This window comes from Solanum tuberosum, unplaced genomic scaffold (assembly GCF_000226075.1).
Source record: "Solanum tuberosum cultivar DM 1-3 516 R44 unplaced genomic scaffold, SolTub_3.0 scf00189, whole genome shotgun sequence".
Lineage (NCBI taxonomy): Eukaryota > Viridiplantae > Streptophyta > Magnoliopsida > Solanales > Solanaceae > Solanum > Solanum tuberosum.
This window is the reverse complement of record NW_006239113.1, coordinates 1,010,655-1,025,892: the sequence shown is the minus strand read 5'-3', so window position 1 is coordinate 1,025,892 and position 15,238 is coordinate 1,010,655. Positions and strand designations below refer to the sequence as shown.

The 15,238-nt window shown below is 27.0% G+C and overlaps 2 protein-coding genes across 2 annotated transcripts; one reads left to right on the top strand and one right to left on the bottom strand.

The window, feature by feature from the left end:
• Positions 1-6,498: 6,498 nt before the first annotated feature.
• Positions 6,499-7,062, top strand: LOC102579558 (uncharacterized). Its single transcript, XM_006355001.2, has one exon. It carries the CDS (start codon positions 6,592-6,594, stop codon positions 6,793-6,795), a length of 204 nt encoding a protein of 67 aa, XP_006355063.1. The 5' UTR covers positions 6,499-6,591; the 3' UTR covers positions 6,796-7,062.
• Positions 7,063-12,334: 5,272 nt separating this feature from the next.
• Positions 12,335-13,012, bottom strand: LOC102592936 (probable calcium-binding protein CML25). Its single transcript, XM_006355031.2, has 2 exons — positions 12,668-13,012; positions 12,335-12,574 (listed from the first exon to the last, which is right to left on the bottom strand). The coding sequence occupies exons 1-2, from the start codon at positions 13,010-13,012 to the stop codon at positions 12,335-12,337; spliced, it is 585 nt and encodes a 194-aa protein (XP_006355093.1).
• Between the last annotated feature and the right edge of the window lie 2,226 nt (positions 13,013-15,238).

The window sequence follows — 15,238 nt, the reverse complement described above, 5'->3', positions numbered from 1 at the left end:
GTCATTTTTTTCTTGTCTCCTTACTTGATTAGGACTAGTTGAATAACAACGTTTTTCTAATTATATTAGTCATACTCTTATTTGAAGTATATCCCACAATAATAATGCATCAGATTAAATATACAAGTAATTCATGAAAACATTTTACATACTTCATGTTCTGTTTCAATGTTTCAACCTTGTAAATATCTTTATTGGATCTATATTAATACAACACGATAAAGTGAGGAATAATAATTGATAATATGGCCCGTAAGGACGATCAAGTTAGTCTAGCATGTGATATGTCTCCTAAACATGATTTTTCCGTTGAGCTCGTTGCACGAAGTTTATAAATGGTACTATGGTCACGTTATATCGACAAAGGACCCACCTCAAAGACAAATTATTGTGATATTTTTGCTAAATGTATGGAGCTACACAAGTGTGAAACATATTATATAGACTATGTAACCAATTGTTAGTGTATAACTTTTGACTAGTAATTGATTGCCATAGTATAACAACTACTGTTTAATCGAATCTCTAAATTTTCACATTATTCTAATCAATTAATCACATTTGTAATATGGTTTAATTGAGAATATATTTCTTTGTATTTTGAAATCAAGCACTAATATCCCTACAATATGAATATTCTATGCTTATTATAGCCCCCCATGAGACATTCGAATTAAGATTCTATTTGTTTATACTTAATAAAGATCTTAATCTTTATTGATCATTGTTCAGATCTTACTCCTTAAACATATCATTTCTAAGGTCAAGATTTTAACCATGATTAAGATTTATAATAAAATTTTAATATCATTAATTCAAAGTTTCTACAGAAATGACAATTCATCGTTATTCCATTTACTTTGATGATCACTAATTAACTGCGACCATTGTTGTTTACCATTATAAAATACCACCATGCTCAGCCAATATTAAACCATCACCATAGAAAATTTATCACAATTAATCATCATCATAGTCATCATCAACTACCGTCAGCTATCACTATCATCCATCACAATTATCAGCCACACCACCACCATGATCAATACCAACATCAATCACCACAATCAACATTCATTATCACAAGTACCCACAATTGACAATTATCACCTTCAACCACGCACAACCATAAATCGCTCTAACAATCATCATTCTCAGCTATCATTATATATTCCAACCAACATTTACATTCACCTTCACCATTAGCTATCATTGCAATTCTCCACAATTATCAGACGACAACAATTATCATTAATCACTATTGTCAATCACTATCATTAACCAACATCATCCTTAATCTCTACATACTAACCGCCATATAATTTACTTAAAATGTTTTCTTAACCCAAAGTTAACGTTAACGTTTAACTTGTGTGGATGTACAGTTTGACCATAGAAAACACATGAAATTCACACTTATTATTTCATCTTTACATAACACATGAAATTCATGCATTTTATATGGTCAACTGTGCGTTAACACTAATTTAACGTTCAACGTTAATTTTGGTTACATAATTCCTTTTATTAAAACGGGGTTAACCTATTTATTTTCTTATTTAATTAATTTATTTGTTTAATTTAAACTTCACAAAGAAAATGTATATGATAAAACTTTTAAATCTCTTATAGTGTTAAACTCTTAATTAAACTAATGATATATAGAAGATAACAAAATGCATTTTAATTTCGTGATCTTAAAAACGATATATATAAATTAGTTGGAATTATATAGTTATACAAAAATGAAAAAGCCAATAATTTTTAAACGGATCAAAAAATAAAATATTGCCTTTTTTTTTATTAAGACAAATAAATCGAAACGAAATATGTTACTCCTCCTACACCTAATCCATATTAAGTGAATTGTTGGTTTATAAACACACCATTTAAGAAAGATATTTAAAGACAAAAATTAAGCTACTTTTCACAATTACCCTTTTAATTATTCTTAAATTATTCTCCTCAAAAATGCAAAATACTTAAGAATTTTATTGAAAAAAAGGGTATATATATATATATATAAAGTTTTTAACAATTCTCTTAGACTTAAAAAGTATCTTAATAATTCACTTAATATGAACTAGAAGGAGCATATTTGTTTATTTTGTGAATCTATTTTCATTATAAAAATAATTTTTGTTTTGCACTATTTTTGATTAGGATTCCACTTATAAAAAAAGATGTCCACTTTTGGTACAAAGCTAAATCTGACAAAGATTTTCTCGTCAACTTGGGCATTAAAATGATGATGTATAGAATCCCAAAAGTAGATATGCCAATAACTCAACTATCACATGAAATCGCGAAACGATTGAGATTTTTTTATTCTTAATTAGAGCTATTAAATTTATGTCTGAATAAAGGTTTGGGTTGATTGTTTAATTATTTTAATTAAAATTAAATTAATTTAATAATTTTTAAATAATTAAAAACCAAATTATATTTATATTTATCTATTTGGTTAGTGTCGATTTGTTTTATTTAATTCGATTTTCAAACACCGTACAAAGGGGCAACGTGGCAAGCACCCAGATGCTTAATCTGTAGCTGACGGCCGCCGACTAATCTCAACCGCCTTAGCTGCCTCTCAGCCACGTCACGGTTTTCATTTTTTATTTTTTATTTTAACTTTAATTTCTTACAAATATTTTTCGGAGATATATAATCAGAGTCGATAATCTTTTGAAAATAATATGTCTATTAATATTTTATTATTTTCACATTTTATTCGTACAATTATATCAAAATATATTATTACTGTTATTATATCTAGAAAAACTTGTCATAAAAATATAAGTATATCAATTAAATCCTAATTATATCATCCTTCTCATTATATTTTTTTTTCAAGAAAAAGATATACACTTCGTTGACAAAACCATAATACTAAATAAAAGGAAAATAGTAGCTATTCAATCTGAATTTAATTAAGTTGCCTTAATACTTTACTTTATATTTTTTAGTACTTTAGGAGTGGGTTGGTTGGGATACAAAAATTACATAAACAACTTGATTTCCTCCCATTTTTAAATTAATTGTCTCCTAAATGACCAAGTTTACAAATGATGATAGAAATAAAGCAACAAAACATATTACTCCCTTCCGTCCAAAATAAGTAATCGTTCGTTTGAATTAACTTAATTTAAGTGTTTTAATTAAAAATAATTTTTAATTATTTTTGGAGTGTTTTGATAAATTTTAAAAATGAAATTTATATAAGTATTTAATTTAAAGTTAAAATGTTAAAAATAAGTCAAAATTCATTAACTTATAACTTTTGGCTTATAGTAAAAAATGATAAGTCAATCCAAACAGACTCTAAATTTCTTTCTATTTAATTAAAATAAATGAATTTCTCACTCAAAAGTTAATAAAAAAAATTCCCAAGGTTACCCTTTTCTCTTTGACCCTTTAATCAACGTAATTAATTAGCTTTTTTAAAGAGATATGTCACAACTCACCGTCTAAAAATGCACTAATTTGAACGGGAAAAAGTAATAAATTATTTAATTGAATTAGTCAAAAGAAGTTGAAAAGAGCGGCCTTAATTAAGATAATCATCAAAGCAAAGAAGCAATGTGATAGATACCTAAATAATGATTATTATTTCAAATATAATTATCCAACCACACATAATAAAATAATCTAAAGGTAATTATGTAAGCCAACATGTCAATTTTATTGTATTTATACAAATATTAGAGGGGTCCTACAACGAGTAAAATTTACTAAATAAACTTAGTAATAATGTTAACATAATTAATCATATAGTATTAGCCAAGTCAAAAACGATGCGTGTAACAATAAATAATTGCACTGCCTTACTTTAAAAAAAAAGTAGTTACACGTGGCTGATTTTAATCTCTCACACTTTGAATAAATTGTTTTTGAAATAGAGTAATGATAGTTACATATATTATGAAAAATTATTAATTTCGTATTACCAAAATATCTAGGAAAAGAAAATTTTGATTGAGTATAATATTTAAAAATAGTTCTTTTTTAAGTATGTATTGTCAACTTTGGTTCTTCAAGTTTGTTAAAAGAGAGAAAAATTAAAATATTGTTGATTTTTTAATGCAAATTATTATTTTTTTCTTGAAATATTGACGGACTTAAAAATATCATTTCACTTGACTATAAATTTAGATATACTTTTGATCTGTCACATAATATAACAAGTGGTCTCAAACTATTGTAGAGGCATGTGACTTTTAATAAAACGTCGAGAGAAGTGTTGAAAATAATTTAGCGAGAATTTAGAGGTATATTTACTCATGTTTTTAACAAATTGTAACCATACACGTGGCTGAAAAACAATGCCACGTGGATGGGTAATTTGAAACGGCCGGCCGCCCCCCGCCAACAAACTTAACAGCGTTAAAATGCCACGTCATTTTTCTGCCTCACAATGACATGATAGTGACATGGCATCTTTTACACAAATTATTAATTTCGTATTTTACTAAAATATCTCAAGTAGAGTTGAAAGGGAAAAATATCTCATGTGCCAACTAAATGAGCTTTGGAATCTTGCACATTTTAATTAGATGCTAAATCAGATAGAGATTTTAATTTCATTAGATTATTATTAAAGTTTAAAATTATTAATAATATATATATAATAAAATTTTAAAATAAATATAAAGTTTGAATTAAATTTATTAGATTTGATCAAATTCGTATACCACACTTTAACTTCGTCTTTGATTTTGATATTGATATTTAGGTAGTCTGAGTGTGTTTGCCTGGTTGGCATGGAGGATGAGGTTCGGAGAAGATAGTATGTTTATGGATCCTACCCTTGTAAAGTATAGATATTGTTTTTGATAGCCCTTCGATTCAAGTAAAATCATAACCAAGCAGTTAAAAAAAAACAAAACAATAGAGATGAAGAAATCAAGATAAAAATACTAAAGAAAACATGATAAAACAATTAAAATCGAAACAATCACTGCTACAAAGTACTTGGATAATCAAAATGAGAAAAGTAGTAAATAGTAACAAAAATGGAGTACCAAGAAACTCTTTAGGGTAATACTACGATCACTAGTACGAAAGATTAGGCAATACAATTCTAAATTACCTAAAGTAATATCCTAATCTGTGTCATTCATAATTTCCTATCTCATAACATGTTCTTAAGAAACTGCAACTGCATCATATCGTATCTAATCATCTCCCCCTAATATTTATTTGACCTACCTCTAATATAAGCATCTACAACCAATTTTCCACACCTCTCCATTTGTGCATCCATACATCTCCGAACAATCTCAAAACCCTTGCTTTCTGCACCTTATCCTTTATCACAATCACTTAATCTATCTTATCTATATTCTTATTTTTAGTCTTATCTCTTCTAATATACCTATACATCCATTTCAATATTCTTATTTTCATAACTTTTAAATAATATTCCGCTCCTTTAAATTTTGGTGGCACCTTCTAACATCAATATGTCGTAGATGAGTCAAATTAAAGAATCATCTAAAGTGGACTGTTGAAAAGAGACATACATTTTCTCTTCTAACATATTTGACTGCAGCCACTGAATATTGAATTGGAAGTTGTCTTTGGGTTTAGGGCAATTTGACTTTCACACTAATCCAACTTAATAATAAATAATTACCATCATAGCAAAATAATTAATTTTATTTTAATTTGTTTGAGTGGACAAATAAAAGAAGAAGTTATTCCTAATATATTTAACAGGTTCAAATCATTTAATTTAATTATAATAAGTTTCATAAGCATAATCATTTGTTTTTACGTTATCTGAAAAACAAATCGTAAACATGGTGACCGTATACGATTTATACGCAATAATGTTATAAATTTATTTAAATTGATTGTCAAGCATCCATAGTTTGTTTTTTTTAATAATAATATTTCCTTTTTTTTGAGTGGGAAATTTAGAAATTTTGTAAAACTTCAAGGGCATTTTCGGCAATACAACCTGATATAGATCTCGTCATAGATGATAGATACGGTTCACCAAAAGGCGCCATCTTGCATTATTAATTTTCAAAAACACAATTTTCCTTTCACATTATTAAATACACCTTTGTCCAATTTTTAAAATATATTTATCGACAATTTTGTAATAATTATTTAAGATTATAAAATATAAAATATTTATATATATTTTACATATTCTTAATTTAAGATAATAAAGTTCACAACTTTCCTATACTAGATTTAAACAGGACACCAACATGGGTGATGATGTATTGATGGGAATGCTTCACCCTTTAACCAGAGGTCTTAGATTCAAGTCCTGAAACGCCAACCCCAAATGGGCCCTAAAAAAAGATTTAAACAGGACAAATACATTAAAACGAAGAGTACATAATAATAATAATTTTTAAAAAGGAATAATAATTTATTTTTCATTAGAAAAATCTAGAAAAAATAGAGACTCGTGAACAAACTATCAACCAACCATGTCATTTTCACCAATCTTTTTCTACCTATAAATACAACCCTCATACCTTCTGAATTTCCCAACTTAACACACAAAAAAACAGAAATTTTGTGTCCAAAAAATTACTATTAAATTTTGATATTTCTGTTATTAGCAGAGAAATGGAGCAGAAACAAGGCAAAATCAACAATAATTTGGAAGATGGAGTTGTTATAATTCATAGCCAAGTTCGAAAAATAAGACAAGAAATGGAGAAAATTAAGTATCCAGCTTTAACGCAACCGGAGATCACCGGAAAACAGCAGCAGCAACGATCGAGATCGCCGCTTGGATTAGCTCATAGGCCTATTTCTGTTGGAAGTTAAACTGCTTTTAATTAGCGCTAAATCAAAGGTTGTGATGAGACAGTTACACGATCCATCCACCTTTAATCAGAAGTCTATCGAATCTTTTTTATCTTTTTTTCCTTTAGTTAGGGGCTATGGTTTAAAAAAATTAAAAAAAATTCTTCATAGTTTTGGGTTTTCATCTTTCTTATTATATATATATATATAGATTTGTACATATAGAAATTCTTTCTGTTTTTGTTTCGGTAATTTTGTCCCCTGCTTTTCTGGCTCTCTGTTTTTTTATTTTCTGATTTTGCAGAAATAGATCTAACTTCAGCTCTACATCTTCTATCGTAATTTTGGCAAATCGACACATTCAATGAAGCAATCAGTATGATAAATAAGTGTATTCTTTTTTTCACCTGATTAGGGCTCGATTAATTTGAATTCGTATAATTATTTTTGAGATGTGATGTTTTTTATCGAGATATTCACTATGATTATTTAACAATAACATATTCAATATAGAACGGAAAATGATATGATGTACGCAGTTGTTAAGACGTTGTTTCAAATTTGAATACTAGGGAGTAGGAGACCAAATATTCAAACAACATTCATATTTTAAATTTTGAATATTAGAGACTAAATATTCATTGGTGAAAAGTATGTTGAATGAGAGAAACGTTGTTTTTTTAATTTTCAACTTTTCAAAATTGGAAATTAGTGGGATGGAATTTAACAAAACATACCCCATCCTTTGTTTTTAAATTTCTCTCCATTTCTCTTTGGTGTGGTGGGGTGGGGTGGGGTGGGGTGTGGTGAGACAACACAAAATTGAAGTTTCTATGTCATCAATAAAAAAATGATTATGATTGAGGGATAAGTTGGTCATATTACAGTCGATTAAATTGATTTTATATATTATAGCATCTATTTATGAGGATGATGTATTGATGATTAAAATAAATAAATTTTAAGTCTGAATTATTCTACTATAACTCATGTTGATAAATATAAAAAAAAATTATGGCAAAGTGCTAGAAGTTTTTGTTAAATAATATTAGCATTCAAATGGCAAAAAAATAAAAAAAATCAAGTGCTTAAAAGGTTGTCTTAGCGTAGACATAGATCATGTCAAAAATCAAAATGATAGTGTAACTAATAAACTATAACTAATTCCTCAATTTAGTTAGAGTAAATTTCATGGGTGGTAAACCAATTTTGTATCCATTACCTAATTTTTTTGTTTTGTTGCACAAAAATTATTTAATTTTGTCTCATCTTTCATAAAAGTAATTTTAACAAAATTTGGTTAAAATCATACCTAAAATATAAGAGAAAATAACAAAAATATACCTTTTATTTGAGGATAGGTTCAAAATAATCTTTAATTAACTTTTGAGCAGTTTTGATCCACTACTTTGCTAAAAAAAATGAACCTTTTTTTTATTAAATATATCTAACTAACTCTACCTACTATGTAAATGCAATGCGTATATGTTGGGTTGTATATTTGTACACATTTCTCTTTAATATATTTTACTCACTTTTTTCGCATAGTGGTGGGTTTTTAACTTTGAAAAATACAGAACAGAGAAGTTTCATGTATATGCTCATAAGTTGACTTTTTTTTAGACACGGGTTCATAATCCGAATAAATTCTAAAATAAAGAGAGAAAAAATAGAGATAATAAATGAACGGATTGAATCAAATTTGAATAGAATAAGATAAGTTAAGATAATAAATATATGAGTTACACTGGCCTGCCTAAAAGTTAATTGAATTGAAATCATCGTTCATCAAACACGCCAACATAAAATTGCCATTATATACAAGGACCTCTTTAATGTGATTCTTGTAGGAAGCTTTTTGTGACCATTATCATATGCAACCTTAGTAAATTAGTCTAAATACATAACCACAATTATGGGGGAAACAACAAAAAAATTACAAATGGGAATCTCATTATGTTTAAGAATTGAAATAATTTAGAAATTGCTAATATGGAAACGAAAATTCAAAACCATATACCTCTCCAATTATCATCAAACATAATAATATTCATAAAATGGAATTTCAATAATTTACTAACAATTCTTTATAAAATTCTCTAATCCCATTTGCTCATCATTCCATAACTTTGAACTACATATAAGAAATTTTGAATATTAGAGACAAAATATTCAAACAACATTCCTCTTTTAAATTTTGAATATTAGAGACAAAATATTCATTGGTGAAAAGTATGTTGAATGGGAGAAACGTTGTTTTAAATTTTCAACTTTTGAAATTTGGAAATTAGTGGGATGGAATTCAACAAATCTAATGTATGAGGTTCTTTCCACATTTTAAAATAAAATAAAATAAAAAATCTCTCTCTTTTTTCCTTTTCTTTTTGGGTGTGTGGTTGAAGCAACTCATTGTCATGGGGTCACAAAATTAAAGTTTTTATAAGTCATAAATAAAAAATTAATCACGATTGAACGGCTAGGTGGTTATACATTACAATTTACAAATAAAGTAAACATTCTTAATTATTGAAGTCGATTAAACTTGAATGTATCTATGAAGACTATGTTTTAATTAAGAATAAAAGCGTTTTAAGTCCCCATCATTCCACCACAACTGATATTAATAAATATAGAAAATTTTATAACAAAATGCTATATTAAGAATGAAGGCATTTTAAGTCCCCATCATCATATTACATCTGATATTGATAAATATAGAAATTTTATGACAACGCTTATAAGTTTTTGTTAGATGGTATGAGCATTCAAACGGCAAAAAATATTTGTGCTAAAAAGGTTTCATTAGAGTAGATTAGATCATATCAAAAAGGATAGTGTAACTAAACTCTAACTAATTCCTCAATTTAGTTAAGATTATATTTCATAGGTGGTAATCCAATTTTGTATTCGTTACCTAAAGTTACAATTTTTTGTTTTGTTGCACACAATTTATTTATTTTTGTCTCCTCTTTCACAAAAGTAATTTTAATAAAATTTGATAAAAATCGTACCTAAAATATGAGAGAAAATAACAAAAATATACTATTTTGCTAAAAAATCAACCTTTTTTATTTTCATATATCTAACAAACTCTACCTATTAAATTTAACGTAAATTGAAAAAAATAATTAATGTAAAATAATTACTTATTTACCCTTTTCTAAAACACCATTTTGTTTAATTAATTTATAGACGTCTTTCCTTACCTTTTTAACATTATATTATTTTGTTCATACTATCAGTTGATCCAGTGGCAGGACCAAGATTTTCGTCAAGGGTGTTTATACTTTAGGACAAGTAAAAAAAATAAAACCTGTTGGTCAGATAATAAAGATAGGAACGTCACTTTTGTTTTCTTAAAAACGAAACTAAAAAAAAAATAAACAAAAAAATTCCCTAGTCTGGGCTCAAATCCAAGCCCTTGAGGTGACTTTGAATAGCCTTAACCATTGAGCTATCTTTCTTTAGTATGTCAAGATTGTTCCACGATTTGTATATATCCAAAAATATTGATATTTAACATATATACTCACAAAAAATTTCCAACAAAGATTGTTTATCTGACCACCCATGCTAAGGTGTAGCTCCGCCCCTGAGTTGATCATCAAGTGAACAAATATAATTTTATAATTAATTTTTTCATAGTTCTATGAACATTATAACATAACATGACACTGAATACTCGACATAAACTCAATAAGAGTAAAAGTGAACGGAAGGAGCAGAATAAAAATCATACAACAAAGCACACACGTACACTATTAATTGAGAGCTAAGTAATTTTTTCGTGACACCATTAGTGGTAACCTATGGTAGTTAGGGCTGATTCATAACAATTTGGAGCTCTAATCGGGGTTAATAAGGTAATCTATCATTATTGAATAATTTAAAAAAAAGTGAGTTAGGATTTAAAATTTGACTTTTGTGATAGATTTAAAATGAGTGTTGTTTAGACTTATTCGAAATATTTTAACAAGCTTGTCAACAAAATTTGAAATCATTTGATAAAATTTTGAATTTTGTTTTGAATGACAATTGCATCTGAAATCGTAGAAGTTGTTCGTCACTGTAACTAACAAAGTTTATGTATTTTTATAATTGTTATGCACTTTATATAAGGTTAATATATGTTTACACATTTTTATATAAGATAGATACACGATTCATAGTATATGAATATATAAAACATATTGTATATAACAGAGAAAAGACATAAAGTGACATCTGAAGTTGTCACAAATTTTTAAAAAGACACCTTAACTATGCGAACGTCCTATTACCCTCTAAACAATGTTGAACTGATATTATTATATCATTTTTTGTCCACTTGACATAAAAAGTGTATGCACTCCCTTTAAATAATATATAGGATATATACATTGATTGCAAAAAGATATTAGTTATGTAAATGTAAACTGAAAAATATATGGCTATATGTAAATGCAATGTGTATGTTTGGCGCTGTATATTTTCTATCAAGCTTCTTGATTCACATCTTGAAGTTTCATGTATATGCTTATAAGTTGACTTTCTTTTAGACATGGGTTCATAATTCGAATAAACTCTGAAATAAAAGGGGAAAAAAATAGAAGTGATAAATGAGGGATTGAATCGAATTTGAATAAAATAAGATAAATTAAGATAATAAATAGATAAGTTCTATTGACTTGCTCAAAAGTTATTTGAATTGAAATCATCATTTATTACTCTTTCTGTCCATTTTTAATTGTGATTTTTATTTTTAGAGTAAAAACTATAAGAACTTTGACTCACATTTTACGATGCATTTTTTCATCATATTGATATACAAAAAATTGCAATTTATAGTACTTTTCGTATAATTTTTTTATATCAATTTTTTGTGTGTAAATATCGAATTAATGTAATGATCTAAATTAACTTTGAAAAATAGTCAAATTGACTTTCGAAAAACGCAACATGACAATTAAAAGTGGACGGAGGTGGTATAATATTGCAATTATATATAAGGAACTATCTAATGTGATTCTTTCAAGAAGCTTTGGGACCATTTTCATATTTAACCTCAGTAAATGAGTCTAAATACATAGCCACAATTAGCTCAGAAAAAATAAAATACAAATGGAATCTCATAAGTGTTTTTACCAATTGAAATAATTAGAAATGCCAATATGGAAACGAAAATTTAAAACCATATATCTCTCCAATTACCATCAAACACAATAATATTCATAAAATGGAATTTCAATAATTTACTAACAATTCTTTAAATCCTCTAAATTTCATTTGCTCATCATTCCATAACTTGGAACTACATATAAGAAATTCTAACAACAATAAATTAAAAATAAAAGAGACACTATCAGAAAATTGCTAATTTTTTACGAAGATTCAAGATTTGACTAGTCATTGACGGATTTCGTCGAAAATTTCCATTGGAAATTAGCAATTTTCCGACCACAAGAACAACTATTCATCCTCCTTTTATCTTTTCTTTCTTTTTTCTATATAGAATTTGAATTTCTACTTCTCGAATCAAACATCTGAAATTAATAGAACACATAAAAGTACCTAATCAAATTTACACAATCCTAGCATCCGTTACGTCAAATCGAGAACCTTTTGCCATCATAATCTTAAACTCCTCGAAATTGATCATCCCATCACCATCACAATCAACACCACTAATCATTTTTCGACACTCCGCCAAGGTGCAATCCTCTCCTAGGCTTCGGAGAACGGTTAGCAACTCCTCGGCAGAGATGGACCCATTCTTATCCATATCGAACACCGAAAATGCATCCTTAAGGCTCTCAAGTACCTTAAAAATAAAAACATAAGACCTAAGTTTGACCTATTTTAAATAGTTCAATAATAATAATACGATTAAATATTTTTTTAAATTAACATATACCTCATTAGAATCGATATCCTTTGTATTAAGCTCGATAAATTCTTGCAAGTCAATGAACCCATCCCCATCCGAATCCACTTCACGTATCATGTTGACCAACTCCTCCTCCGTGGTGGGGTTCCCGAGGCTAGCCATGATGGACCCTAATTCCGATGAACATATCTTTCCATCACCATTCATGTCGAATTTTTTGAACACTTGTTCTAGTTCCTCCTCGATCCTTGCACGTGAATCTATCGAGGATACTCTCGATAAATTCACAGGCATTGGATTATTGTTGACAACGAAAGGATTTGCACTAGGGACACCTTTTTTCTTGATTTTGAACAAAGATTTCAACCCCATATCGTCAAGTTAAATTCAACAAATCAATGAATGAACGAATGAATGAATGAAATGAAATGAGAAAACCTTAATAGAATTTGTGATTTATTCTTTTTTGCAAGAAGATTAGATAGAGATTAGAGAGAGATAATTAAGGATCTTGTTAAAAGAATAATTCAAATTTATGTTTGGTTTTTTTTGAGATCTTTAAGGAATAGAAATTGAGATTTTGATGTTTTTTTTTAAGGTAAATTAAGAAATTTTATTATTACGTGCATGCACGACAAGGACTAATTTTATGAATTAGTTGTGATTTTAAAAAGGCTAAGGACAAGTGGAATATTTATAAACTATTTTAAGGAAAATATTTATATTTTTGGATTATACTTATTAATTTAATAGCTAATGATTTTTATAGTGATTTACTATTTATGTTGAATACATTAACTCCACATGTTTGACCAAACGTCTAGAAGATTAAAAGTTTTTTAAAAAAAGACGAAAAAAGTGGTTAATTATATTTGAGAGTAATAATTAAGGTGTTTGAAAATAAATATTTATAATCATAGCATAAGTTATTTTTCAGAAACGGAAAAAAATAGGATCTCTCCCAAATTAATTTTTGTCTTGATGAATTGATGCTCTAGTAATAGAAGGAATGTTTCTCAAATTGATTAATTAAAAACAAATTGTAACTCTTTAAAAGTAGTTTTCTAAAATTTACTTTGGACTACAATAATAATAAAAAAACATTTTAAAAATAAGTAAGTTTTGGAAGTTTGACCAAAACAGATTAAGAATCTATCTAGACTTTTAATGTGTAGTTTACCAAAAGTAATTTAGACTGAACTTGTATAAAATTTATGCTTAATGATTTTATAGTAGTTTATTTATGTAGGATACATCAACTGATTAGTTAAATATAAACTCTAACTTTTTAAAGGCACTTCTAAAATTTATTTATGACAAAAAATATTTTTTGAAATAAGCAAATTTTAAAAGTTTGACTAAATGAATTGAAGGTTATCTAGACTTTGAAATAAGTAGATTTTGAAAGTTTGACCAAATAAATTTAAAAGTTATCTAGACTTTAATGTGTTTATTTACTAATACAATTTAGATTGATTTACTTATATAAATTCATTTTGAAAAATTAAGTTGATATATACTTTTTTTTAAAAGTTAGTTGTAAATTGGATTCATAAATTTTCATCACGTTTGACTAAATAAATTTAAAGTTATCTAGACTTTGAAATAAGTAAATTCTGTAAGTTTGACCAAATAAATTTAAAAGTTATCTAGACTATTATGTTTGTTTACTAGTAGATTGATTTACTTATATAAATTCATTTTAGAAAAAACAATTTGATATATACTTTTTTTAAAAGTTGGTTGCAAAGGACTACAAATTTTCATATGTTATCTTAAAATATGGGATTAGAGGATATGAACCTCCACAAAGCAAAAATAATGTTTGAATGCACATTATTTATCATCAAATTTCACTTATAAAATTATATTGAGTTCGTTAATATTGTCTTGCGTTCAAAATTTATTTTTATTTTTATATTTATTTATATTACTTATCGGAAAAAAATATGAACAAGAAGATAGAAGATATCCCTATTGCATTCGGTGCACATTAGGTAAGAGAACTTACTTAACCAAAAGTTTGAAAGGATATATACAAATATACATAGTGGATATAGCTTAACAAACATTTTTGTATATATCTTCGAACCAAAAAAAAATATAAGTAACAAAGATTTAGATTTTTTTTATATAACTATCTGATATTCGATATATACTTATCCAAATACATTATTATTATTATTTTAAAATATCAATCGATCCAGGTCGGTTTTTTATGACTTGTATATAGAATAGCATTCAACAAATATATGTTGATGCCATGACTGAATCATAATTGAACACGTGTAAAAAAATGGTTCTGCTAAATTAAAATTGTTGTCCATTAACAAATAATGGCATGGATAAGCATTTTTCACAAACGAAAATGACATAATGAGCCAAACTTATAATGGATGACATAAGATTACATATTTGAGCTTTTTCCTTTTATAAATAAATAAAAAATAATAAAATTGATTAACCCACATCCATTGTTTTTATGACTTGTATATAGAATAGCATTCAACAAATATATACAAGTCATTAAAAAACTTAAATAAGTATCTATGCCTTGGTATAATTGTTTTTAAAAGAACTATAGCTTATCGCTAATCA